General features: G+C 41.0%; 1 protein-coding gene across 11 annotated transcripts in view; it reads right to left on the bottom strand.

The window, feature by feature from the left end:
• LOC311421942 (putative mitochondrial transporter UCP3) overlaps positions 1–25518 on the bottom strand; it is a gene marked incomplete at its 5' end in the record, with an annotated part of 52789 nt that extends 27271 nt beyond the window's left edge. For 10 of the 11 annotated variants that reach the window (XR_014685112.1, XR_014685113.1, XM_084494450.1 and 7 more), the window contains 21 exons: positions 1257–1346; positions 2157–2425; positions 3689–3806; positions 4868–5040; positions 6788–6968; positions 7637–7820; positions 8384–8627; positions 9889–10040; positions 10956–11417; positions 12594–12716; positions 13742–13860; positions 15534–15646; positions 16107–16322; positions 18324–18484; positions 18871–19015; positions 20189–20317; positions 21386–21518; positions 22264–22481; positions 22910–23109; positions 23735–23892; positions 25164–25518. Coding sequence is in view for 9 of the 11 variants with exons in the window: in XM_084494450.1 (XP_084350576.1) it covers positions 1257–1346; positions 2157–2425; positions 3689–3806; positions 4868–5040; positions 6788–6968; positions 7637–7820; positions 8384–8627; positions 9889–10040; positions 10956–11417; positions 12594–12716; positions 13742–13860; positions 15534–15646; positions 16107–16322; positions 18324–18484; positions 18871–19015; positions 20189–20317; positions 21386–21518; positions 22264–22481; positions 22910–23109; positions 23735–23892; positions 25164–25518 (3943 nt within the window). Of the gene's footprint in view, positions 1–1256; positions 1347–2156; positions 2426–3688; positions 3807–4867; positions 5041–6787; positions 6969–7636; positions 7821–8383; positions 8628–9888; positions 10041–10955; positions 11418–12593; positions 12717–13741; positions 13861–15533; positions 15647–16106; positions 16323–18323; positions 18485–18870; positions 19016–20188; positions 20318–21385; positions 21519–22263; positions 22482–22909; positions 23110–23734; positions 23893–25163 lie in introns of those variants that run through there. The other variant, XM_084494445.1, reaches the window with a different exon arrangement.
• Positions 25519–25581: the final 63 nt, after the last annotated feature.

Below are 25581 nucleotides of genomic sequence, written 5' to 3'. Positions count from 1 at the left end.
AAGAATTTCTGCGCTCTGGTCATCAGTCAGGAACCAGTACTCGAAGCATCTATTTCTTGTGAGTTTGGAATTCATTTCTAGCCTGAAAAAGCAGCAAAATGTTAGACCTCAGACAACCTCACAGGTAGTGCTGATCCAAAACGCATTTTACTTTCCATTTCACTAACAATACTCATTTTACAATGAAATCTCCATGAATCCCATGAATTTCCAGCTATAAAATTAGGTGTTCTCAGTTTTTTCCTCCTCTCTTCCCATTTTCTTGAAAATTTCCATTCCTATTTTCCTAAAAATAAGACTTCATGGTTGGAGAAAATGAGTACAACACTGAAATTAAAGTGGAAATAAACAAGATGATAACGAAAACATCATTATGTTAATGAAAATCATCATTATGATAATGAAAACATCATTTCCTACAGGAAAGATGAGGAGGGACTCTATCAGGGAGTGCACAGATAGGACAAGGAGTTTAAGGTTTTAAAGAGGGTGGATTTAGATTAGATATAAGGAAGAAGTTCTTTACTAAGAGGGTGGTGAAGCACTGGAACAGGCTGCCCAGAAAAGTTGTGGATGCCCCACCCCTGGAAGCATTCAAGGCCAGGCTAGATGGAACTTTGAGCAACCTGATCTATGGGAGGGATAATAAAGATATTACACATAGTTTTTACCTATCTAATGTTAGTTTGTATCTTACATTTTTTTTTTTTTAAAGTTAATTCAACTGCTTTCTAATCTAAGCTTTTGTTTCTAGCTTTGATGTCTCAAAAGTTGGTCCTCCACTGAACACTACAACTCTTAAACTTTCCATCTTAAACTTGAAAATGAAGAGCACCAAATAAAATATTAAGCAGGTTAATATTCCTTCAGCCAGTTCAGCTGTCAATTGATGGGTACAAGTTTCTCCAGTTTCTAGTGCATACAGTGCCTTACTCTTAATAAGGTGCAACTAGCTGCTCTCTTGCAGTTTCCAAAAAATCCATGTTAGCAGTATAAAGTTTACTCATCACAGAGTTCAACAGCTTGCCCCACACGGAGTATAAATCATTCATGCACAAGACAGTCAGATCCTACACCCTAAAAACTGATCTTCAAACAACATCTCATTTATGAGCTTTCTAATACGGAATTTTTAATGAAGATGTGCAGTATCTGAGAGAACTTTAGTCTAAAAAATACCAAAGGAATCAAAATTGTTTTAAGCAATCACAATAGCATGTACATGGAACATTGGTAGTGTAACACTGCTGCATTACCTGATCTTCTTCTCAGTAGGTCTCTGGTTGGAACTGTAACTGTCCCAAGAAGATAATCTCTTGATGTCCGAGCTGCCAACGTGTCAGTGGCTGGAAAACAAATCATTTTGTAAATACACCAAGCTAGAACAAAAGATTGAGAAGCTTTGAAAGAAATCTGTGTCACATCAACAGCAAACAGCTCACCTGTCATACTGGAAAGAAATTGACCCATGAAGAAAGGAAAAATACAAAACAAATGGTGCAGAAAATGTGAAGCCAAATTCAGTGAGAACCAGGGGTGTCAACAAAGCTTGTCTGTAAGTGTTCTCAATGCACATTAATTACAGGATACGTGCTCCACCACCACTGAATTTTGAGAAGCTTTTGGGTGAGGATTGGGTAAACAGTAGGGAGCTAGTGGTGTACATTACCACTCAGTTACTCTAACAACATGCCACTTGTAAATTTTCTTCCCCAGAAAGAAGAAACAACATCATCTTTAGCTAATTTTTGTTTACAATATAATTCTACAATATACTGTTGTGTTATGAAAGAATCTTGCTTATCCGATATAGGATCTTTGGAGGATTTTAAGCTGTCATTTCTCTGAACCTCCATGACCTCATTCATAAAGCAAAAGCAATAAGGCATACACATACAAAGCCAGCGTGCTTAAAGAGTCAAGAACTATTACTCTTAACTGTTATCTTTTCATTTAAAAGGTGATCTTGATCAACTGGAGCATCGGAAGCCTTAGCTCTTTGTGTAAAGGGAACAGTACCTCCCCAAGCCTTCTCTGAAGACCATTTAGGTAATTACATCTATTAGCAACTGCACGGAATCTGTCTTCTACACTGAAAATTAAAGGACTAGATCATTATGCAACTACTCTTAGTCATAATCAGTTTTTCTCCTTACCAGACTTGACGTTCTGATGGTAGACAGAGAAGACGATATTGGCAGACTGCAAGAGCTCTCCCAAACAAGAGGCTTCTCCGCTGCTTTTCTGAACGATGAGGTTACAGGGAAACTCCATGTGGTGCTCAAACTCTGGGCAGAAAGAACGAGCCACAGCTTGTGTGTTGCGCCTCTCTGTCTCAGGTAGGAAGGAGAGGTGCACGGAGACATAAGCATTAACTCCCACGCCTGCATAGTACTGGACCGAAGGGTTCTTTTCTGCCACAGCTCTTCATTTAGCATGTGAAAAGAAAACAATGATGAGAATGAATGTAAAGGACAAGAAATCTAGAATTTCAATTAATTAGTTAAGCGATTAATACAAAACTTTCAGGTCTTTGTGGCAAAAAAGGAGACAAAACAACATATGCTTTTGGCTGCAGATTATTTTCATCATTTTTTTCATCTGAATACAGTAGGAAAGGATACAAAATGATGACAGTAACTATGACAAGGTCCAACACTGGTGCCTGTGCTCTTAACCTTCTCAGGATCTGAGACTGAAGTCACTGAGAAAGTACTCAGCACCTTTAAAAACATCTAACACTGTAGACAAAACTGTAGGATAACTTCCCAGGGAATCTACTCCAGAAGGAAGTAAATGGCCAAGCTAAATTATTTTTACACCTGATAAGCAAAAGGAGGAGAAATTAACAGATGGGGTGTTTTACAAATAAAACAGACCCAGGTATTATTCAGGCCATACACCTGATGTAAAAAGAGCTTGGAGGTCATTCAAAATTAACTTCTTCAAGCACGATATGGTAGTGATCTTCATTGTAAGGACTCTACTTGAATTAATTAGGATCAGGAGCTCAGCAACACTAAAAAAAGATCAGTGGGCAGTACTCTAGAATAAGAGGAGTCATCTCACAGAATTGACTCCCTCTTTTTTTCTTTATACTTAGTACAGGCAATTTTCAAGAATCAAGTTCATGTGATACCATGCAGTAACAGCAGCAGCCTTCTGGAGGAAAGAGATGTGTCATTTACCAGTTATTATCCACGCTTCCCCAGTTAAATTCAAGAAAACGAGTCTTAGCTAGGTTCTAAATAGCATCAGTAACACCAAGATCCAGAGCCCACATAGACACCATTTGATATCACCCTGCAGTGTAGGAAAACGTGGAAGGAAGTAATACTGCACGAAAGGCTGAGGGACCAAAAGCTATGGCTAGAGATTTGCCTGTAAGAATACCACAGGATGTCTTTCCCAGCTCTTTTCTTTGCTAAACCACTTCATTTTCAATATTACAGTCTCAAACCTTCTGTAGAATGAATGCTACTACATTGTTCTGTAGTTTAAGGGACAAAAATAAGCACTGTATAAAAGTATTTTAATTTCTGATCAGAACCCAGGTTGAATCGTGCTCTCTGCAGACGGAACGTTGGCCAGTTACAATTTGTTCTCATCTAATGTTTCAGCCCGCTGCCTCCAGATAAAGTTATTCTAAGAGAAAAAAAATAACCTTTCTTTTAGGACTAGGTTTTACCTGGCTGCTGCTTGCAAACCAGCTGCTCTGTGTATTTGTACAGACAGAGAAACAGCCTGAGTGGTTATTCCTGCAGTTTTCACAAAACGGTGGTATCTCACGCTCACATCAAGCAAGCCTGGATTCAGTGAAAGAAAGAAAGCAAGGAAATGGTCAGCTTTTTATATAGTTGCATCCAGTACCTCGTTATAACTCTTAATATAAAACTTACTCTATTATTGCATTCAAAAAGCCACATGGAAAAAAACAGAGAGGTTTAGCTGGGGATCCAAGATTGTTGAGACTGGCTGTGCAAGGTGCTCTGCTTCCTTAGGGCCTGGTGCAGGAGGCACAGGAGATTTTAAGGACTGCATCCTGCAGCCTGCCCTACTGGCAGTCGGATCAGATGGTCAGAATGGCTCCTTCTCACTGCCAAATTTATGACCTAGTAAAACGAGGACGGCCTGTTTAACCCGGACGCGCCCTCATGTGTGCGTTCATTGTAATAGTTTTAAGATATATTCCTGCAGTGTTCCAACAGATCTTTTTAATAGCACTGCAGCGACAAAAGCTTCAATGAGATTTTCTGATGTGGCTAATTTATTACAAAATAACTGAAGCATATTGCACTTCCTCTGCGACCACAGCTTTTCTTTGCATTTTTCTTATGGCCACTTCTTCCAGGAAGCTGCCTTTCATTTTTACATTTAATGCTAAACCCCTGATGGAAAGAGGTTGCAGAGATTTCCTCAGTGGCCTTCCCAGAGCTGATGTTTGTATTATTTGAAAGAACCATCGCAGAACAGAAAGATGTCTCTGCTCATATCAAATACGACTCACAGCCCTCCTTCAGACCTCCCATTCCTTACCTTACATGGGAACCCGAACTGTGGCTGATTTAAATCACTATTAATTATTATTAACTAGTATTATTTAAACTTTAAACGATTAAAATTTAAAATTATTATTTATTAAATTAATTATTTATTAAAATTATTATTATTTAAAGTTTGCTAGGACGTTGAAGTTACTCACATTTCTCACCAACTCTCACTAGGTGAAGAGTCCAGTGAAATTTGGGAGGAAGAACACCCCTGGTTGATTATCAGTTGTCAACACAAATACATATTAATTTATCTTGGCAGTGAATACGCAGACTCTCATCTTATAGATGAGAGAAAAAACACAAGTCTTCCTCACCTGAAGACCGCAGGTGAAATTCCTCTGAGGAATCAGTCCTCGGGACCAAGGGAAGATTAAAGGTCTGTATGCCTATTTGCTCGCGATGCTGCATTGTCACCATGGCACACAGCCGTGACAGAGGCAAGGTCCCTTTGGCAACCATCTGGTCTCTGACATTTGGGTAGTAATACCTGGGAAGACACAAAGGAGCAGTGTCAGTCATGCTACTTGGACAACGATGAAGTGATCGTTTATCTGAAAACTACACACAAGTCCACTCTATTTTGTGTGTCTTCAAACAAGACCTGTTAGTCTCCTGAGAGCTAAGGGATAAACTCATGTAAGTGAATTCCCAAAGAAAAAAAAAGATGAAGTGCTCAGAGTAGATAATGCTAAACACGTCCATTTGTACTAGTCGGAGCAAGGTGACTAGCAAAAACTCTACTCAAAATTGGCATCCTAAAGGAAAAGAAGAGAAGGATCTAACACAAAATATTCTCTCCAATCTCAGTGTCTGTTAGTAAATCAAAATGTGGAACAGATTTGTGGTGCCGGTTTGTGAGTGTATAAAGTGACTCAGGACAGTTTCTAACTGGGCTACTCCGCTTCACTCAGCTTAAAGACAGTTTTGGCATCGTATCTACTGAACCAGGAGACCAGGAGAAAGGCATCCACTGTGTTTTCAGCAGCGGTGACTGAGTAACATGGTGGTAACATAGACTTGGGTTTCCTCTTTGCATTTTGGGGCAATGAATAGACTGTTTGAGCCCTCGATAGAGCACTGCCTGACTTCAGTCCCAACATCTTGTTGTAGTACACCTCCTGGTTTCTATTCCCACCCTCACCATGCTTCTAGGAGAAATTCCTAGATGCTGACAGCATCATAGCAAGAACTCTCTGATTTGGAATCTTGTAATCAGTATCTAAGCTCCCTCCTAATTACTAGAATCTGTTGGCAAGCTTTTTTTCATTGCAAATATTGCAAACTGGCAAGAAGATGTCTACATAATTCTTGAAAAGTTTCCAGCTCATTAATTTGTTCCTTTGTCCTGAAAGAGCCTAATTCTACTAGCCACTACATGAGAGTGATTAGGGCAAGATTAAATTGAAGTCCTGAAAGTGTGAATTTGAGATGCCAGGTACTAACAATTTATAACTTCAGCTGCTCTGGTCATTACCAACATCAATGTGAACACATCCAGCATACAATAATGAACCTGGGAATTTTTAATAGCTTGGCTCGTTTCCGACAGAATGAAGAGATGATAGTTATTTTAATTAGGCTTTTCTAAAGTTGCCCATCTTTATATTCTCTAGTTACTGTTTCTAGTAATTAGCTTCAGTTGCCAAAGAAATGATGATTTGAACTTTGCTTAAATGAGACAATTTCATCTTATCTATATCATGAAATACTGTGCAAACAGGCACAAACATAGGCTAACACTCTTCAGTGATCTAAGAAGAATATTAGAAATACAAAACAATACAATATATAAACATTTTCGTGTGTATTCTCTTGAAGCCAGTGACTTGTATTAGGGAAAAAGACCAAAACAATGCAATCATATTGCCAGGGTGCTATTAAAATGTAGATGTGCGAAGTATTTCAACATTGTTTTTAGACTAATATGCTGGTAATAAAGTGGAAAAATAACAAAATATCTTACCCTGTGTTACCCTTTCCTTGTTACAGCTTTATTAGCTAGCACACTCTTGCTAATGAGCTTGTAAGAAGAAAAGGCTAATCAGCAGTTTTAGTGGAAAAGGGCTCAAATGTCTTAAACAATATTAAATGCAGATATTCATCACCAGATGCTGATGAGTTATCCAATTTTTCCCTTACTATTCAATAACCACAGCTAGAGATTTTTCAATACGAGACACGTCTCCATCTGTACTGCTGCGACATCTACGAAGAATATGTATGTTATTCTGTACCTGCACCAGACTTCAAACTGGATTCCTCCTCCAACTGCTCCAGGTGCCATAAATGCACTGACCAGGAGCCTCTGAACTGGGACATCGGCAGGAACCAACAAGGAATGGTGATGCTCATCATTAAAGACAGGATCGGGAATGCACAAAGCGGTCGCTGTGCGAAAAGGCTTTAACTTGATGCCTACGAGTCAAACAGAGTTGGTTAAACAGCCACTGCTGAATTCAAATCCAAGCAGAGAATCAGAAGACAATCACAGCCTAAGTTTCAAACACCTGAACTGGTTTTGGGGAAGTTAACACAGAATCAGAAGTGCTGGGAAGACCTGTGTAGGGACAGGAAAGCAGTGCTGGACCTGGAAGCAATGAGGCCGCATTCATGCAGTGTCACATACGTGCTAAAAAGCCTGGCCAAAATCAGAGCAAATACATTCATGATTTAACAGAGCATATATTAGTGATTTAAAGTACACAGTGCCAACGCAATCCTTTTCTACAACTGCAGTTATTTAAATACTCCTTGCTGCTCCCAAGGATTTAAAACAGGTGGTTTTTTCTTGGCATATCCATAAAAATGAGTATCTCAGAAGGCTTGTGCATGTAAAGTCTTTGATGAATTTAACCATACACAGTCCTAGTATTCCCTGCAAAGTTGTTCAAAACTGTACTGTGTTAATAGATTGAAAAGTAGGCACCTTTTTTGCTGGAAACTGCCATCTGCCTCAGCTGAAGCAAGCTTTTAATTTACTGACCTAACCCAAGCGCTAGAAGGTCAGTACCTGCACTCTGCTATCTCTAAGGAGATATTTAACCAAAACTCTAAATAAGGAGGTGTCATAAAACAAAACTTACCATCCTCGTGCAGTTCAGTTCCCTGCAATGCACCAGAGCCAGGCTCTTGCACTGGGAAATGGTACTGCACGTAGCAGTCAGCCTCTCCCCAGACTGTGGACTGCAGGGGGGTGAGTCCTTTCACGCTCTCCACGTGAATCTCAAAGACGTGCTCCATCAGCTCTTCCCCTTCTCTCTCTAACAGCTAATAAAACAAATAAATGCACATGGAAAACTGTTTATGAAAAAGCACACAAGGATTAGGAACATGAGATTCTAAAAAGCTCAGACATCTGCCATTTTTTCCCTAAAGCTCACAGAAATTCTGAAAGCCTGACAGCATTTTTTCCTGCAGACACCAAAACCCACAGCACATAAAAAGCTTGAAAGTCTATGTGTATACAGTGTAGTGGCAAAAGCTGTATGGTACAGAATTAGGCTGTGAAAATTAAGATTTTTTAGACTTTTTTTACTGCATTTATTATGTAAATAGAAGGGGTGGACGTGCAGGGCAGTAAGAAGGGGAGTAATGTCCAGACTGGAGAGAAAGCAGATGAGAAAGGAGTACAAACAATGCAATTTTGCACAGAACATGATTATCCAAAACTAAGTTGGTTATCAAATCAAAAAGATTGGGGATCACTGGTCTATTGATGAACCCAAAGGTAAAATTCTTTTCACGTGTCCTTAGAAGTAATGTAAGTGATATAAAAAAAAAATAAAAAAGCAATATATATATTAAAAAAAGGGGAATTTAGTAAACAATACCATTGTGGGCTTTAGGGGAGGAGGGTCCAGAGAGTGGGCAGGGCGCCGGGTGATGGGAGGCACCATTCCTTCTTCGTTTTTTAGCCTTTGCAGTGCCACTATTTGATCCGCTGACCCCATCGCCAGAATGACCCGCAGGCTTCCACTTTTACTGCCCGTAAAGACATCTATCACGGGCATGTAGCTGTCCACAGCAACCACGGGATACTGAGCTTGCAGGAGCAGGTGGGAAATCTTTGGATCCCTAGAACAGATTAAAACAAACAAACAACAAAGCGTGAGAGTGAGCCATCTGTATTTGAACACAATCACACAACTCATTTCAGATGGAACATTCAATGTCATTAGAAACCAATCTATTTCTCTTCCCCCAAAAATTCAGCTCCATCACGTTACAGCCTTCATAAAGCCCAGCCCCACATTGTGCTGACTGGAAAAGGCTGATTTCAGCACTAATTAATTTAAAGTAGCCATATATGATTTTTACGAGGTAGTTAAATGCTTTTGGGGATGGACTTGGGCAGGAAGACAAGCAGGGATGGGGACAATCTCCTGCAGAAATGCAAAAACCTTTAGTAACACACTGAAGATAGACCCAAGCAAAATATATGCATGAACTATATTTAAATTCCTTCTTTGGGCAGCCAGGTCTCGTGGGAGGTGTCCCTGCCCATGCAGGGAGTTGGAATTAGGTGGGCTTTAAGGTCCCTTCCAACCCAAACCCTTCTATGACTCTATGAAACAAAACAAAAACAAAAAAAACACATAAAAAAAACCCAGCCACTAACAAATGGCACACTACCAATTAATAAAGTGGTGGCAAGCCAGCTCCAGCACCAGCTGATTTCCACCTATGACTACTCTGAACAAAATAAAAGGAACTGATCCCTTCTATTAGAAAGAGTCTTTTCTGTCCAGTATTGCTATTAATTTAAATTACTTTAAGTGGGTACTTTATTTGACTGAACAAGAAGCCAAAACACTGAAGCAAAAAGAACAAAGAGCTCTGGAGAGACCCACTGGATAAAATAACAATTAACACGTGCAGTAGACAGGTTTTTGACACCACAAGCACGATCCCGTGCCATGCAAACTGGCAGCACCCCTAACAATTGGATCCATGCGGAGTAGAACCAAGAACAAAATCGCTCCATCAGTCACAGCCTTGGAAAATCACCAGTGGCATCACTATTCCTGGGCAGTCACTGTGATCTCTTGCAGTTTTACTCTTTCACAGATCCACAAGTTAACCTGGATCCCAGCCTGGTGCAGCGCAGGGTCTATTTCTCACTGTCTGCTTCTATTTCTGTACCAGGACACTATAATTTATGCAGACACCGATCAGTGTAGAAGTGTCAGAGGGAGCTCGAGCGTGACAAAAACGCCTTTTGCTATAAATCATGATTAAGAACCCTCCCACAACACCTCAGATGCCATCCTGCTCTTCTTTCCCTGAAAGTCAGAATTTCTTCCGCCCCACTAAAACGTGGAACAAAGCTGTTTACTTGAACGAGATGTAGAACTGATGAAGAGGCAGTTTCACTAATCCCAGCAGCCTGTCACTGCCAGGGTTTCCCATCTTGTTCCATGCTTCGATAATCATGACGTTGTTCTTCAGCCGCTCCAAGTGCTTGGAAGTCAGTGAAAAAGGCATCACCTGGAAGAGTTTAATTTAGAATTAAGACACGGAACACACTGGAAGTTATTTGCTTTGTGCAGAGAGTTCTGGTAGCACTGTATTATTCCACAGCATACAGAACTGTGTTCTTCAGAAATGGAAATTAAAAATTAAATTGCCTAGTAAGTGTCAGAAAACTGGTAGGCTTGGAAAAGAGCAAGCCAGGAAAATAAAGGCAATTTATACAAAATTTAAGATATGATCACCCACTACCTTAAAAACAATTGCTTTTAGCTTTAACGCCTACTTACTAAACCACAGCTAAATTATTTCACACAACTATTTCAGACAGCTCGTGCTGTTTGTACATTTCACGTTTTCAGTTGAAGAGTGAGAAGTCTCACAAATCCCTAGGCATTGCTAAAAACAAAACAAATGCATTTGAGCATCCTGACTTTTCCAAGGAAATATGTCCAGGAAAATATCACAAACTCAAATTATTAAATATCTGAAATTCTGCTGTTTGCTGCGGGAAGGCCCATGTTAGGATAGAAACTCCCACTTCTGTGCTGATAAATCTGTTATGAAGAAGGAGAACACAAAGCAATGGAACAAAATAATAATAATAAAAAAATCTACATCTACATATTAGGATGCCATCCTCAATGCTTTCTTTTCAAGACAGAGAAAGGAGACATCAAATTTTGTGCCCGGTTTTAACCTAAACTTTTCCAACTGTTTCTCTTTTCTACTTTGAGTCTCATTTATTATTTGGGTGATTCAAGGAGCTGCATTTCAAACTGTGCAAAGCAGCCAAAACAATGCTGAAAGTACTTTTAGTGTGTTGGACAGAGCCAAGCAGAGGTTCCTACATACAGAAAATCATCTTTGAAACAGGTGTTGGGGTGGAATAGCACTTTTAAATCAGTTTAACGTGGAAGAAAGGTGACTTGCCTGAGAAAAATTAAAGGCAGGTTGTGTCGTGCCCCATATGACAGCAGATCTTGTCGCCTCCTCTGTGCTGAGCAGCTTGCAGTTTAAATACACGTTGCAAGAAGTGTGGAGCCCGTACTGCTCAGCAATAAAATCCTTCCCATCGGGCACCATCAGCAGCACGTGCAGCAATAACCCGTAATCTTCAGATGCAGGTGTTTGTGCCATCAGATTACGGGCCCCAGAGGCCGATACAGCCTGTGGTGGCCACCCAAGGTTCGTGCTGGCTGCTCCTGTCTTCTGCAGGTCCTCACGGCTGCTAAATTTCACACAGCCTTCAGCATTTACACCATTTCTGTTGGGCTCCCGGAATTCCAGCCGGGGACTTCGTATGGCATGAGCTGGGACTTGCTGTGCAGCCGCTGCTGACCTGGCAGTGGTGCTGGTGAAGTCTTTGTTGTCAGCAGCGAGCTCTAAGGATACCTGTATGGAACAAGGCAGAGCGAGCTGATCAGAAGATGTGCCAAGACAAGAGACTGCAACGTGAACTCAGAAAAAAGTATTGTGTGGTTTGTTCCAGAACTGTGTTAGATCATCACCCAGAGTGCTTACCTTTAGATGCAGCTGGCTACAAGCTACAGCTCTGAGTGCAAAATAAACTGTTAAATAACTGCAAAATAAGCTGATAAATAACCAGTTTTATCAGATAAAGCAGTAACCCAAGTACAAAAATATACAAGTGCAGATGAATAAAGGAAAAAAGTAAAACCAGTCATGAATGTGGCTGAAAAGTGTGCTGAACATTTAATTAGCCAAGGTGAAAAGTTCAGTGACAAAACATCATAATTATCATTATCTTCACCTTGTTACAGCAATTACTGCTCAAGGAAAATGATGAAAAAGAAGTGTTTCTCTATCAAAGTTCTTTCACCTTTGCATTCCTTGCTGATTTCAGCTGGCCCTAAATTCTTGCCCTTCTGTGGGCTCCTATTTTTTCCTCACGTGACAAGACAGGAAGAACAACAAATTGAACTCAGAAGATAAGGCAGCACGATAAAGAAAGGACTCAAGCCATAAAATACCCAGTTAAGGGAAATAAAATAATCAGACTCAAGAATTAAGAATTCTAAAAATGCCTAAGAATTAGGAGGAATGAGGCAAGAGATTGGGGAAAAAGATCCCAAACAGTATCTATTGCTAAAGGGTGTAAAAGGCACATCCAAAGAAGAGGCATTCAAGACCATCTGTCAGAAACAGCCAAAGAAGTTTGATGTGGACTCATTAGCTGAGTCCAGCTGCAGTGTCCCTGTTCTCATTTTGCCAAAGCTCCCAGCCCTGGAGCCACTCAAAGTCTGCCAGCAGATTGGTTTCTGTACCCAAACCCTAGCTTACTGACTCTTGTTTCATTCTGCAGCCAGAGGAACTTCACACACCAAAATCCTTAGACTTGGAGAACGTGCTAAATATTTTTCCAAAAATACCAAGGAAAAAGAAAGTTTCATGTTATCTTGTGTTGGCCTTACAAACTTCCATATCTGAGATCTGGCAAATTAGAAGAAAAGAAAGAGGGGGAAAAAAAAAAAAAAAGAGAGAGAACATCTGGCCAAATTCAGTAACAGTGGGTGGTTTAACTCAAACTGTGTGTAGTAAAACGCATACCTTTAGTGGTCCAACTTGTATCTGATCTCCCTCTTTTTCCACAGGTAACTCGTCGCTGACAGTGAGCAACTCCGACTGAATAACCTTGCACAGCTGAAGCACTGCTGAGCCAACGGCCACTGGCTGAGGGTAGAAAAAGAAATTATTTTGTAAGCTTTCTGTCAGGGCTAAACAATTTAGAGTATACTGTGAAGCAAAAGACTTCTGAAAGAGCTGGAAAGCCATGGTCAGCCACTCAATCTCCCCACCTTGACACCATTAGTGGTATCAACAGGGATTTGTAGGAAAGTTTCCCTTAGTTGCAATTCCAAGTATCACTAGGAAAACTGTAAGGAAAATTCTTGCAGCACCTACTGTAAACAATTTCAGATTAATACAAAACTTAACATTCCAAATCCTCACTGCTCAGCAAGATTTCCATACTTAAAGACAAAATTTATTAATTCATTTTAAGAAAAGCTCCTTTTAGAACAGATGGGCAGATATCTTTGATGAACAGATATCTTTGGTGGTGATGAAAACAAAACCTAGGCTGAGTTAACACTACTAACTGACTTTTAACACATGCAGATGATTATGCAAATATGGTTACTTGCATCTATTTGCCCAAAATAAAGATTTTTTTTTCCTAGAGGTGCAAGTTATGCCAGTTTCTCACAACTCACGTTATTCCCCTTACCCTGATCACAGCAACAATACCAAGTGCACCCACGTTCACTCAGTGTGTGTACCTAAACTACCTGTGCTCTCATTAAAGACTCAGGTTTGTAATTGATCCAATATGCTTAAAACTGAGCTCTTGCTGTGTAAAGATAAGGGAAAGGCTTTTTTTTTGCTTGTCTTGAACTCAGCAAATCATTTAGCTGGGTGACAAGATTGAACAGCAATTAGTTCAACTTACAGAATCTGCACAGTGTCATTTCCCTACGTAACACCTACAAGGGTTGGTTAAGAAGCTGCTCAGTCAAGCCACGTTGCTTTTGTGTGTTTTGCCTCTGATGGCTGAGATGTCAGCAATCAAAAAGAAGCATTGCTTAAGACTTGAAGCTACTACACAGTGTACAGAAGTATCTGGAGGAAACTGAAACACCAAGACTTTATTTTTTTGCTTTTCAGGACACAAAGTATAAGTAATTTTTAATGAGTACCTTTTTCTGGGTGCTTTTTCTCATGTAGATTTTAAAGGCAAGGTCAGAGCTCCACCAGTGCTCTATCATCGTTCCACCGAAACGAACAGGGAACACAAACCGCTGCTGAAATTTCACCACTGCAAGGAAGACAGAGACTTGTGAGCTCTTAGCTGGATCAATACCTGTCTTTTGAAGTGAATCAGAAACAGAGAAATCTTCAGTCTCTGCAGAGAATATGCAGGGTGAATAGAGACATAGGAAGTTCAGGAGGCAGGAGAGGAAAAGTGATGGCTCTTCTGGCAATGATGGACAAATACCCAGAGAGCATTTGCACAACTGCCAAAATAAGAGATTAGGAAAGGCTGGAAGGGGAAGAGATGTTGCTAGAACCCTCAACAAGAATCTCTCAACATTTCAACCTATTAAATTATGCTGCGAGTCAGTGGGTAATTAACTTTTTTCCTCTCTCAGAGGAGCAACAAATATTCAAAATTAATTGAATACTAATAGACTTTCTTGTGGAGATAATCACTCCTCCGATATACACATGATCATCTAATTATGCATTACTTAGTAGCATCAAGCCCAAATTAAACTGTTCTTTATTTTCTAAGGCCAGGAAATAGCAGGAAGGCAGTTTTGGCTCACTTTGAATAAAGACGGAGTCAAAAGCTGAGATGCAAGAATAATCACAGGTTCAGGAGAAAAATATTATCTGCAAGAAAAGACTGAACGGATTGGTGCTTAGTCTGGAAAAGAGAAGTACAATAACAGTGATCAAGTAGTATGCTTTCCTTGTTCACAGTGAATAAAACAAGTATTCTTATGATGACAAAAATTCAGGTTAGATATAAGGAAAACTTCCTGACAGGAAGGGCAGCGCTTTTGTAGCTTGCCTGGGGAGGCTAAGGAATCACTCTCATTCAGGATCTTGAACAAATGAGATAAGCAGCTCTCAGGAAAGATGAGGAGACTTTGGATTGCCTAGATGGCTTCTTCAAATAATTTCTGGCCTCATCAATCTTTCTAAGTTCCAAAGAGCTGGAATCTACCTACACAAGACAAAGTGCAGGAGCCTGTATTAGCCCTGTGGTACAAACAGCCAGGGTTCAGAAGTTTTGTCTGTACACAGGTGGAGAACTCAGAATTAGTTCAATAGAGAAAGATGCGAAGCCAGTGAATGACCAGATGGGGAAGGCATTTGAAAGTCACCCTGGAATTCCAGTTTCTGGGAAGACTGGGCAAAGAATGATGCTAATGCATCATTTCCTGCTCATCAAGGACAGATACGTAACTGAAAACGTTCTCAGGGATACAAGGAGGGGTAACTCAGTAAAGAGATGAACATCTACTGATTGGAGCGTAGGACTTGTTAGGGGTTTTGGATCCAGGAGCCTCTGAGCTCTTGCATGTTACGTGACATATTTCAGTACCTGGAGAAACTAGGTATTTATTTGTGATAAAAATTTATTTAATTAATTTATTTGAGATTTTATCACCTTCAGTACTATTGCAGAAAGGATATTGGCTTTATGTTGACATGAAGGAATGGACATACCGACCTGCTATTTTGGTCCCTATGAAAAAAAAATGTGACTAGTTCTTGAAAGAAAAACCAAAATCACTTAGTTTCTTCTTCCCAGAGAGGAGCATTCCACTACCTGCAGTGCACAAACTCTGTTTGTGGAAGTGCCACCAATCATAATACAAAACAGAATATTTTTCATGCAGCAAAGAAAACGCTACTGATTTCTAACTGATGTCACAAGCAACAAGACTAAATACAAGAGGGGAAAAATAATGGGCTTACCACCGTCTGTGATTTTACTTGAAGCTATTCGAACTACTTCTGTGGTCACAGAGACCTGTCCTTTTTCATTCTTGGAGGCTCCCACAGGAAAGTGGTACTCAACGAAGAAGGTACTGCGAGTAAAAAGTGAATGGGTGATCACACTCCATCTCAAGTCTATTGCACATTATTAATCTAAACATAGCAGACAAACTTCGTATTCACAATTTATTAAGTCACTCTATTATCTTAGAATTAAACTATTTTATTCTTTCAATAGGTTACGTGCAAGTCTGGTTCTCCTCTAAAAAATGCCTTTTGTTTTCAGTGTACAGCCACGTACAAAGCACATTTGTATTTGTACTTTTCCAAAATACTAGAAATAATACAGCCTGAAGTGAGACTGCATCAGGGCAAATTATTCCCACCTCTACTTTTTAGAAATCTGTAGCATACAGTTTGCTGAGACGACCAGAGAAATGGGAGGACATCAGAAGCCTGAAGAGCTTAGGTAAAACTGGAGACAAAACAGACCTCAGGAACATCTACCTCCAAGGCACAGGTAAGAAGCTGGTAATAAACAATCCCCCTTACCACTTATTAACTGATGCAGGCCTTGGAGGCTTCCCCATCAAACCTTTCTTTCTTGGGGTAATCTGGGTGCTCTCGGGAGGGATTCTCAAGCTTTCAATGATGACTCTGGCCAGGTGTATTCTCCCCAGCAAAACCAACTTGTCTACGCTCAAGGAAGCAACATGAATATCTTCTGTGTGAACATCCAGAGGAGCGAGTTGTCTAGTAGGAGAGCAGCTGCAGAGACAAAACTGAGAATCAGGTCTACACAAACATTCTTAACATGACTGTGTGAAGGGAAAATTGTAGCCTGGCAGGATGTTATTTAAAAATTGCTCTTGGATCATTAAAAAACACATTTTAATGTACCTTTTACAACAAATTTGGTGGTCTCTGTAACAGAAATCATACCATATGCAGCATCAATAATAAATATAAATAAAATAGTAGTATATATACTACTAGTAGCAGTATAAATAAAAAAAAAGCACGTTCCGTGCTGTTGGAGTTTTGACAGATGCTTACTGCAGGTGAACTCTTCAAAAAGAAGAGCATTTTTCATGTCCTACACAACAAGAGCTGAAGAAACAGCTTCAATCCATCGCTGCTGCAGAGGAACAGCAACAGGATTTTTGTCATAATTTATAATTTAAAATCTCACAACGTATTTCTAAGGCTTGACTTGTAAATGGTTTTGTACTGATGCCTCTGGAGATATGAATTTTACTTGAATATAAAAACAGCAGCATTTGTAAGAAGTTTTAGAAATAATTGTCTGGAGCTGTATTAGGACAAAAAAAAAAAATCCAAACCTTAATACTTACTGGTGTTGTACTAGTAAATCTTGATAACCAGATTTTTGAAGGATACAGTTACAAACACATAAAACAGAGAAACTTCTAATTCACTGTTGTTTACTGTAATTCTCCTGTCTGTTTGCTAGAATCCAGAATCTTTTGTACGTATGCATGCAAACTAGCAAACAAAGCAGCATAATGCTACCGGTTCTTTTTGTAAATTACATGAAATAACCAGAAGCTTTTTTACTTATTTAAACAAAACACGTGACAATATGCAATCTGTGTAAACTTTTAAAATATATTCAACATTAAAGAAATTTCATTTCAAATCTCATGAGTTAGCTTTCTTTGAAAAAACTTGATCATAACTAGAAAAAAAAGTTGTTTACTGTGAGGGTGGTGGTCAAATATCACAAGTGGTTCCCCAGAGAGGTTGTGGAGCCTCCACCTGTAGAGATGCTCAAAGCCTGACCAGAAATGGTCCTGGACAACCTCTCTAGTTGACCCTGCCTGAGCAGGAGGTTGAGCTGGATGATCTCAAAAAGTACATTCCAATCTTAACAACAGTGTGATTCTGTGATTAATAGAAGGGCTTTCAGGCTTTTGGTTTGCATTTAAGTTACATGACATTTGCTCCTTTGTGGCATGTGCAGTTTCGTAATTACTTGATAAGCCAAAAGTGTATCTGACTACAAACAAAACCAAAAATGAACTTTGTTCCTCACCCAAGTTAGGGGAAAGTCAAAGCACAAGAGAAAAAGAGTAATTTTGATCCCAGAATATTCTGCAGTTTTATTGGTTATGTGTTAGGGAACAAAAAAAAATATTTAGCTAAGGTCAGAATGGAAGAAATTTATTACAACTGATATAGAAGAGAACACAGAGCAGCAGTGAAACATGCTCTGCTGCTGTGATCTCTGTTCCTGTGAAGTGGATTCATGTTTTACACACTTAGAAATGCTACACAAAGACAGATCACAGGATGTGAGCTGTTCATATCTGGTACATACACAAGGCCACAGGACTGTACACAGCTGGTCTGGAGTCTGCTTTCTCCAGCACAAGGACTAATTTATGGTGAAGGTTACACAGTGATTACTGTTCCAAAAGACAGGGTGAGAGCTCAAAAGACTCGCTCACACCTTAGCATTTCTATTTTAACAGTTCAAAATATTATTAGGCTCACTGCGTTTTTGTCAAACTCACAATTTTCACTAATTACACCTCTTTAAAACAGTTTCTGTAACCACACAGCTACCCCTGGGTTCTATCATTCGCACAAATGCTATGAAAATTCCCCACCAAAATGGTTATTCAGTAAATTGTGCGATAATGACAGAGCATGGTAACACAGTTATAGCATTAGCATAGCATAACATCCTTGCCAACAGCAGCTTACAATAAGCAAGATGCTGCTAAAGGAGTCACAACTATTTACCTGGGCTTAATTTCTGTCACTTTCTGATCCTGATCAAAGGCACTAGAATCCTTTTGGGGATTCACAGAATCAGCTTTCTTCACAGTTTTTGTCTTGCCTGTTTCTTTGGGAGGGTTAACGTCTTCATCACTGAGGAAATCACTTAAACTGGAGTCTGATTTCTGAAATGGAAATAATGCACGTAAAATAAGAAGTCAGCTATTGTCAAAAAGGATACAAAAAGAAAAAAAACAACCCACGGCTTATGGATTGCATAATTTGAAACAAATAATATTGTCACTTTTTTTTCACAGACATATAAAAAACAAGGTTTTGTGGACAGCCTAAGTCCTCACGATTTCCAAATTGAACACCTGACGTTTTAGTCTTTATAGTATTAATATTATTAACATTACTAATTTTAAGCAACATTCTTACAAGTTTCTGTACGATACTTTATTAAACTTTACTACTACTGATTTTTTTAATTTATTTGTGATACAGGCTCCTGATTTTCTTTCCCCTTAGGGACTGCATCTTAAGCACCTTCCTTTTGCTTTGCACTTACAGGAGCCGTGTAAAAAAGACTCTCTAGCAGACTCTGGTCGTAGTGGGGGTCATTGAGCTCGCTGTCATACACCTCGCTCCCAATGGACAGAGAATCCCAAAGGGAACCTGTCTGATCCCAGAAATGCACAGGAGATAAGTCAGCACTGTGGACACAAGAGAAAAAAAAAAAACAAACATAGCTTAGCATTGCAACTTCTGCAGTCCATTTCATACAAATTCTGGCAATACTGGCTATTTTATACTGGATTTGTGCTACACTGCCTCTGGAAACAGGCAAACTATGATTGCGCAGCAATGTGCCCAGCTAACAGTCCTTGCAATACCATCTCTGGACCTATCTGAAATAAAAAAAACATGTGAATACATGCACATAGAACCACAGAACAGTTGGAGTTGGAAGGGACCTCTGGAGATCATCTAGTCCAACCCGCTGCTCAAAGCTAGAGCATGGAAATTGGGAAATTGTCCAGCTGGGTTCTGAGTATCTGCTAACTTGGAGACTCCACAGCCCCTTTGGGCAACCTGTTCCAGTGCTTGATGACCCTCATTGTGAAAGGTATCTGAAAACAGCTACCTATAATACTAATTCACAAGCTCTTTACACCTTTTGGGTCTCTTTAAGCTCTCAGTAATACTTAAAAATAATCAAAAATAAATACAAACTATGTCTCAGTACATAAATAAAAATCTTTAAAGCATGGTTAGAGCAAATTGAGTTTTGTTTGGTTTCTAGTTTTTGGTTTCTAAGTGTTTTCTATCTGTGCTATAAGTTCAAAACCACTTTATGACCTGCAAACTCTTCACTGTTACCCAGCAATCGCAGAGAAAAAATAAGTGCAGGGAACAGGACATAGGAACTGAAATTCTGAACCACATCTGACACAGAAGTCATACGCCTCCTACCCCTGATTGGAATAGAGACAATGGAAGCATTGGTTGTACTCTTGCTACTCTTCACAAAATAAGAGAGAAAGGTCAACTTAATACTTGGAGAAAGATTAAAAATAACTAATAGTCCTCTCTATTTTTAATTTACAGACTAAGTTCTTCACAGAAACACTGTATTTACTTTCATTTCAATATTTTAGGACACAACAGTTACAACTTTTAAGTAACTTAAATTTTATCAAAGATTGTGATTAATCTTCCTGTCATCTTTAGAGCAAGGGACTTTGAGCCACCCAGGTTGTCATATATTAAAGCTGAGTGCAAGCTGATAAAGAAATGTGGAGAATATGAAGGTCAAAAGGCATTTTTCAGTGTAAAGTGGACAAAAAAGGGCAATTCTACAGTAATCTTCAGTGCATTACACTCACTTGCCCAGCAGTAACTGTATTGCTCTCTCCTCAGAGTTGAGGTCCAATTGCTGACTTGTGATGTCAGATGTGAAGGGATGGGGATCTTCAGGAGCAGGCACAAAATGCGAGTTCAAGATGTTTGGGCTCCTGGTTAACAAGCACAGAGAGCAGTAAAAGGAAAAATAAAGGTATTAAATCTTTCTGGCACACTCAGGATATCAGTCACAAACAGGGTAAAGAGCAAAGGTTTTTCCCATTCAATTTTCCTTCTCCAATTTGTAGCTTAACCTCCAGGTACACAAAAACTTCCTACAACCCTGCAGTCTGCTGCCAGTCACGTTTCTCATTCAAAAATCTTACACTTTGCAATGTGTCAAGATGGCCCAATCCTGCAGTTTAAACACAGTTGCTGCAAGGAAGAAGAGAGAGGGCTTGAGAAAGTCAAGATGTTTATAAGTGACACTCTGTGAATTTTTCCTGTAGAGTCCAACAAATCATCTTTTTTTTAATGAATAGTTTGAGCAAAAACACCAGGACTTCTTTTCTTACAGACAGTGAGCTCTTCAGTGCATGGTGAATGTTAACTTGTGTAATTGTCCTGATTAATTCATCACATAGGAAGCATGTATGCATATCTACACTTCAAAAGATGAGTCACCGATAATTTTTATATATAAATAAATATATAAATATATTTATATAAATATTCTATATTTATATATTCTATAAATATTCTATACTTATATAAATATTTTATATAAATAAATGATGACTGCTAACTCTGAGAACACAGGTATAGATGCAAATTTTCATGGGTGTTTTGGCACCAACAGAAGCAAACTAGAATATACAAAAGCACTCACTTTGTGTCACTAATTACTTAAAATTCTTTGAAAACCTGTTCTCTGTGAGCAAGTAACATTTAATTTGCTATGTTCCTTATCATACTCCTACTCTTTACCAACGTTTGATATTTCATTATGAAATAATTCTGTACTATATATAAAAATAGTGCAAAATTTAAGTCAAGGCTTACTACACAACAATTAAAATCAGTTTACAAAATGGAGACTTCTCCTGATGAAGACATTAATTTCCCATTTGACTGAGAATGCTAAAATACATCACGTGAATCTCAGTATTTCAAGTTTTACTGTTAAGGCCTCAAAATTAACGTTTTGGAGCTAAATCTCACTTCCCCCTTCCCAAGCTTACTTTGCTGCTGCTTTGAAACCATCCGTCTCCACAAAAGGAGGCACTTCACTCAGTTCAATCTCCATGTCCGGGCTGGACTTCATTGCAGAAACAACCATGGCATCGCGGAGTTTATTGCCTTGATCCAGAAGAGCTGAGAAATAAGTGGAAGGATGAAACCTCAGCATTCAAATGCAGTTTAAAAGCTGTGTGTAAACACAGTAAACATGCTGGATACAGTCACAGACCTTCTATTTTATACTACTATACAGAGATCTTGACATAATAGAGGTTCAGTGCATGCCATACACCATAAAGCACAGCTGGGAGTGACAGCAATCCTCTGGCAGTCTCCCACTCACAGCTGTACAAATAACTCATCTGCACACACAAGGTAGGCATTAGAAGGGTGTTAATTAAGAAACAGGAGCAAGATTAATTTATGGAAAAGTAGCCTGTCACCTTAGGATGCCTCATCAGCAGTGTAATTTAAAGTCTCCTTAATAAATAGATAAAATATAAAAAATCCAAAGACTATGCATATGGAAACTTGCTCATTTGAATCCAGTCCATGATTGAAAAGGGATGCTAATTAATTACCAGGCGATGGAAAAGAAACCATTTTCCATCAGAAAATGGCAGAGAAACTCTCCCAATCCCTGTTTGAGCAGGAGTGGCACCTTTGATGGCCATCTCAGAAGATATGGCAATGACTAAACAGGCTGCGAAGCTGAACCTCCTTTTCCTTTATCCCTCCAGGTCAGGGCTCAGGCACGTTAAAATATTATTTTTTTTTAAGTAAACATTTTTTTTGTTACCCTTTTCTGTTTGAGGTAATACAGCATGAGCATGCAAGAGTCACTTTTCCTTAAATCTCTCTCTGCCAGCTGCATACAAACCTGAGAGCAGGTCCTTTGTAGCTGGGTTATGCAAAGAGAACACCCGCGTGTTTGCTCCGGGAGGTGCGTCGGGATCAGCGCTGGTGGGAAACGACACTTGCTGCTTTAAAGGATTCGCTTTTAAATGTTCATCTGGTAAAATCAGACGGTGGTGGGAAGCAGGAGAGATGTCTTTTATGTTTTCACAGTTCTCTTGAAAGAATAAATGGTCCTTTCCTCTATTGAAAAAGAAAACAGTATTTGATCCATTTGAAGTGGAGCAGTGAAAGGATTCAAACCTCTTCAAATTCTCCCCAGCGCTGCAGCTGCTTCCCTTTTGTACCCACTCCAACAAGAAATGTGCCATCTCATTTTACTGACTCCTCATTTCCCACTCATCCCATCAGCCAGACTGACTCAAGCTGTAAATAAAGGACTCGTGGCACCTCAACTAGCATAGATGGAACTAAGTCATTGCAGGATGCAATTTTATACCAGATGAGAAACTGTCCCTGGAGGCTCTTAAATGCTGAACGTTCTGGAGTTCATAAAAGGCGTGTCCAAAGAAAATCAACTCTTCCATAATCCACAAGTGTACTGTCACTGATTTAAGAGAAGTGTGAAGTGCAAAGTGAGGCAGAATTTTGTTATGGCAAAGATAAAATACCTGGGAGTTGTGGCTCTGCTACTGTCAGCAGGCTCCTGGCCAGCAGCAGGGATCCGTGTGTGCTTAGGTTGTGGTGACGGAGCAAGAAACTGGGGCTTGCTGCTTCCCTGAGCAGGAGCGGTACCCAACCTTCCATCTGGGGCTGGGACAGAGCTGCCGGTGTCACAGGTTTCTGACAGAGGTTCGAGAACCAGTGAAACCTGAAAAATAGAATGTGAAAATAGCATTTTGTCTATTTCTTAACTAAGTGCAGCACATACTCTGTTGAATTTCACTATTCATGATAGGGAAAGCTCTCACTTTTTCACACAAAGCGATATTTCTATCATTCAGCTGGGTAACATCTTGAAACCCGGACATATCTACAGCTATTTATTTCACATTCCACGTTTCCAAACCACGGGCAACTGTCTTTCAGCATAAATTAGCCAGCACCAGGGCTGCAGACCAGAACTGCATCTTCTTTTCTCCAGATTTCCAAATATTTTACAAATATCAGCCCTGTGAGGCTCTAGAGAAACATCAGAACTATCTAGAGAAACTATCCAGAACTATTTACTTTTAAATCCACCATTAAAAACTCATCCTTGCTGTAGGGTCCATACATTGTCTTACTGAAATTGAACTAGCAGTGCTTCATCCTTCTAAGGGAAACGGTGTCAACATCATTAATACTCATTTTTTTTATTTCCTACCTTCATCTGTAAATGTTTTAGGGCAGGGGGCAGGTCTGTAGGGTGTATACAGAGCACAACCAGGTCCTGACACCTGATTATTCTGCATTATAGCATTATATAGGACAACAAAGATGGGAGCAAAGACTACCTGCAGCTCTCCCAGTTTCTTAGATGTCGGTGAAAGTATGGTGAAAAAGCCCCCGATCGGGTGGCTGGGAGAGAGCTGGGGCAGTTCGGTGATCTGCACTCTGCCAAGCGGAAGGTGGTCGGGTTTGGTCATCACCTCGAGGCCAAGCACGCCCATATCTGCAAAAATCAGGAGGAGTTTCACTTCAGTGACACGGCAAGGCCACGATTAAACGCGACTGAAAGCTGTCGGGTAAAATGAACGAGATGCTGGAGGTTAACATAAAGCTGTAACAGAAAATTGGGAAATTGGATCACAGAATCAGTCAGATTGGAAAAGATCACTGAGATAATCCAGCCCAACCTTTATCTAGTCCTAAAGTCAACCACTAAATCATGTCGCCAAGCTCTATATCTAAACGTCTCTTGAAGACCTGCAGGGATGGTGTCTCACCCACTTCCTTGGACACCCTGTTTCAATTCCTCACAACCCTTCTAGTAAAGAAATTTCTCCCAAAATCCAACCCAAACCTCCCCTGCCACAACTTGAGGCCATTTCCCCTTGTCTTATCACTCAGTGCTTGGGAGAAGAGCCCGATCCTCTCTCACTACAACCAACCAAGGCAATCATAGAGCACAACACGGTCTCCCTTGAGCCTCCTTCTCTCCAGACCAAACAACCCCAGCTCCCTCGGCTGCTCCTCAAAAAGCCTTGTTCCTTAGATCCTTCAGCAGCTCCATTCTCTGGGCACGAAGTTCTTTGGGCATCAGGCAGCAGGTAAAGCACTGCCCTGGTAACAGCACAAGCTCATCTGAATGTCTTTGTACTCTTCACACTCTTAGAAATTAAAATGCATAATTAACGTGGGAAATATGCTACTAACAGCCGCCTGACCTCGCAATGACAGGCGGCGGCAGTGTTTTGGAGACCCGCCCAAACCTCAACCGCCAGCAGGATGGCTGCCAGCCCCCAGGGCGACAACAAAACCTTCCTGATCCAGAATCCCAGAATCATTAGGGTTGGAAAAGCCCTCCAAGATCATCAGGTCCAACCACCCATGTCACCCCCAAGCCCTGTCCCCAAGCACCACGTCCAACCTCTCCTCGAACACCCCCAGGGACGGGGACTCCCCCACCTCCCTGGGCAACCCGTCCCAAGGCCTGACCGCTCTTGCTGAGCAGAAATGTCTCCTCATTGCCAACCTGAGCCTCCCCTGGCACAACTCGAGGCCGTTCCCTCTGCTCCTGGCCCTGGTTCCCTGTGAGCAGAGGCCGCCCCCCAGCTCCCCACCCCTTCGTTTCAGGCAGTTGCAGAGAGCAATAAGCTCTGCCCTGAGCCTCCTCTTCCCCAGCCCAACCCCCCCCAGGTCCCTCAGCCGCTCCTCACAGGACTCGTGCCCCAAACCCCTCGCACCCCTTCCCTGGACACCCTCCAGGACCTCCATGCTCACCCGTCAGATAGGCAGCGAGCTGCCGGGGCCCACAGCGGACAGCAAAGCGGCTGCTGGCCGCCCCCTGCCCCCCGGGCCCCCCGACCTTCAGGACGGTGCCTCCCGAGGTCTCTCCCCACCACCTGAGGCGGACGAGGGCCGCGCCGGGGGGCGCGGGGCCTGCCCACAGCAGCGGGCCCAGCGTACAGCGGAGGAAGCAGCGCGTCGGGCCCCGCACCAGCGGCGGCAGGCTGGTGGAAGCGGCCACCTCACCGGGGCGACCCTCGGAGCCCCCCCGGGCCCCACCGGCCGCCCCCCGCCGCCTCCGGGATCCCCCCGGGGCCAGGCCCGAGGCCTGCGGCCTCCGCGGCCCCATGGAGCCGCTGCCTAGCAACGGCGGCTTCCGGGACTACATCTCCCGTCGCGCCCCGCGCTCCCG

Source organism: Aythya ferina (genome assembly GCF_964211825.1).
Source record: "Aythya ferina genome assembly, chromosome: 1".
Taxonomy (NCBI): Eukaryota; Metazoa; Chordata; class Aves; order Anseriformes; family Anatidae; genus Aythya; species Aythya ferina.
The sequence above is the reverse complement of the archived record's forward strand: the minus strand, read 5'-3'. Positions and strand labels throughout refer to the sequence as shown.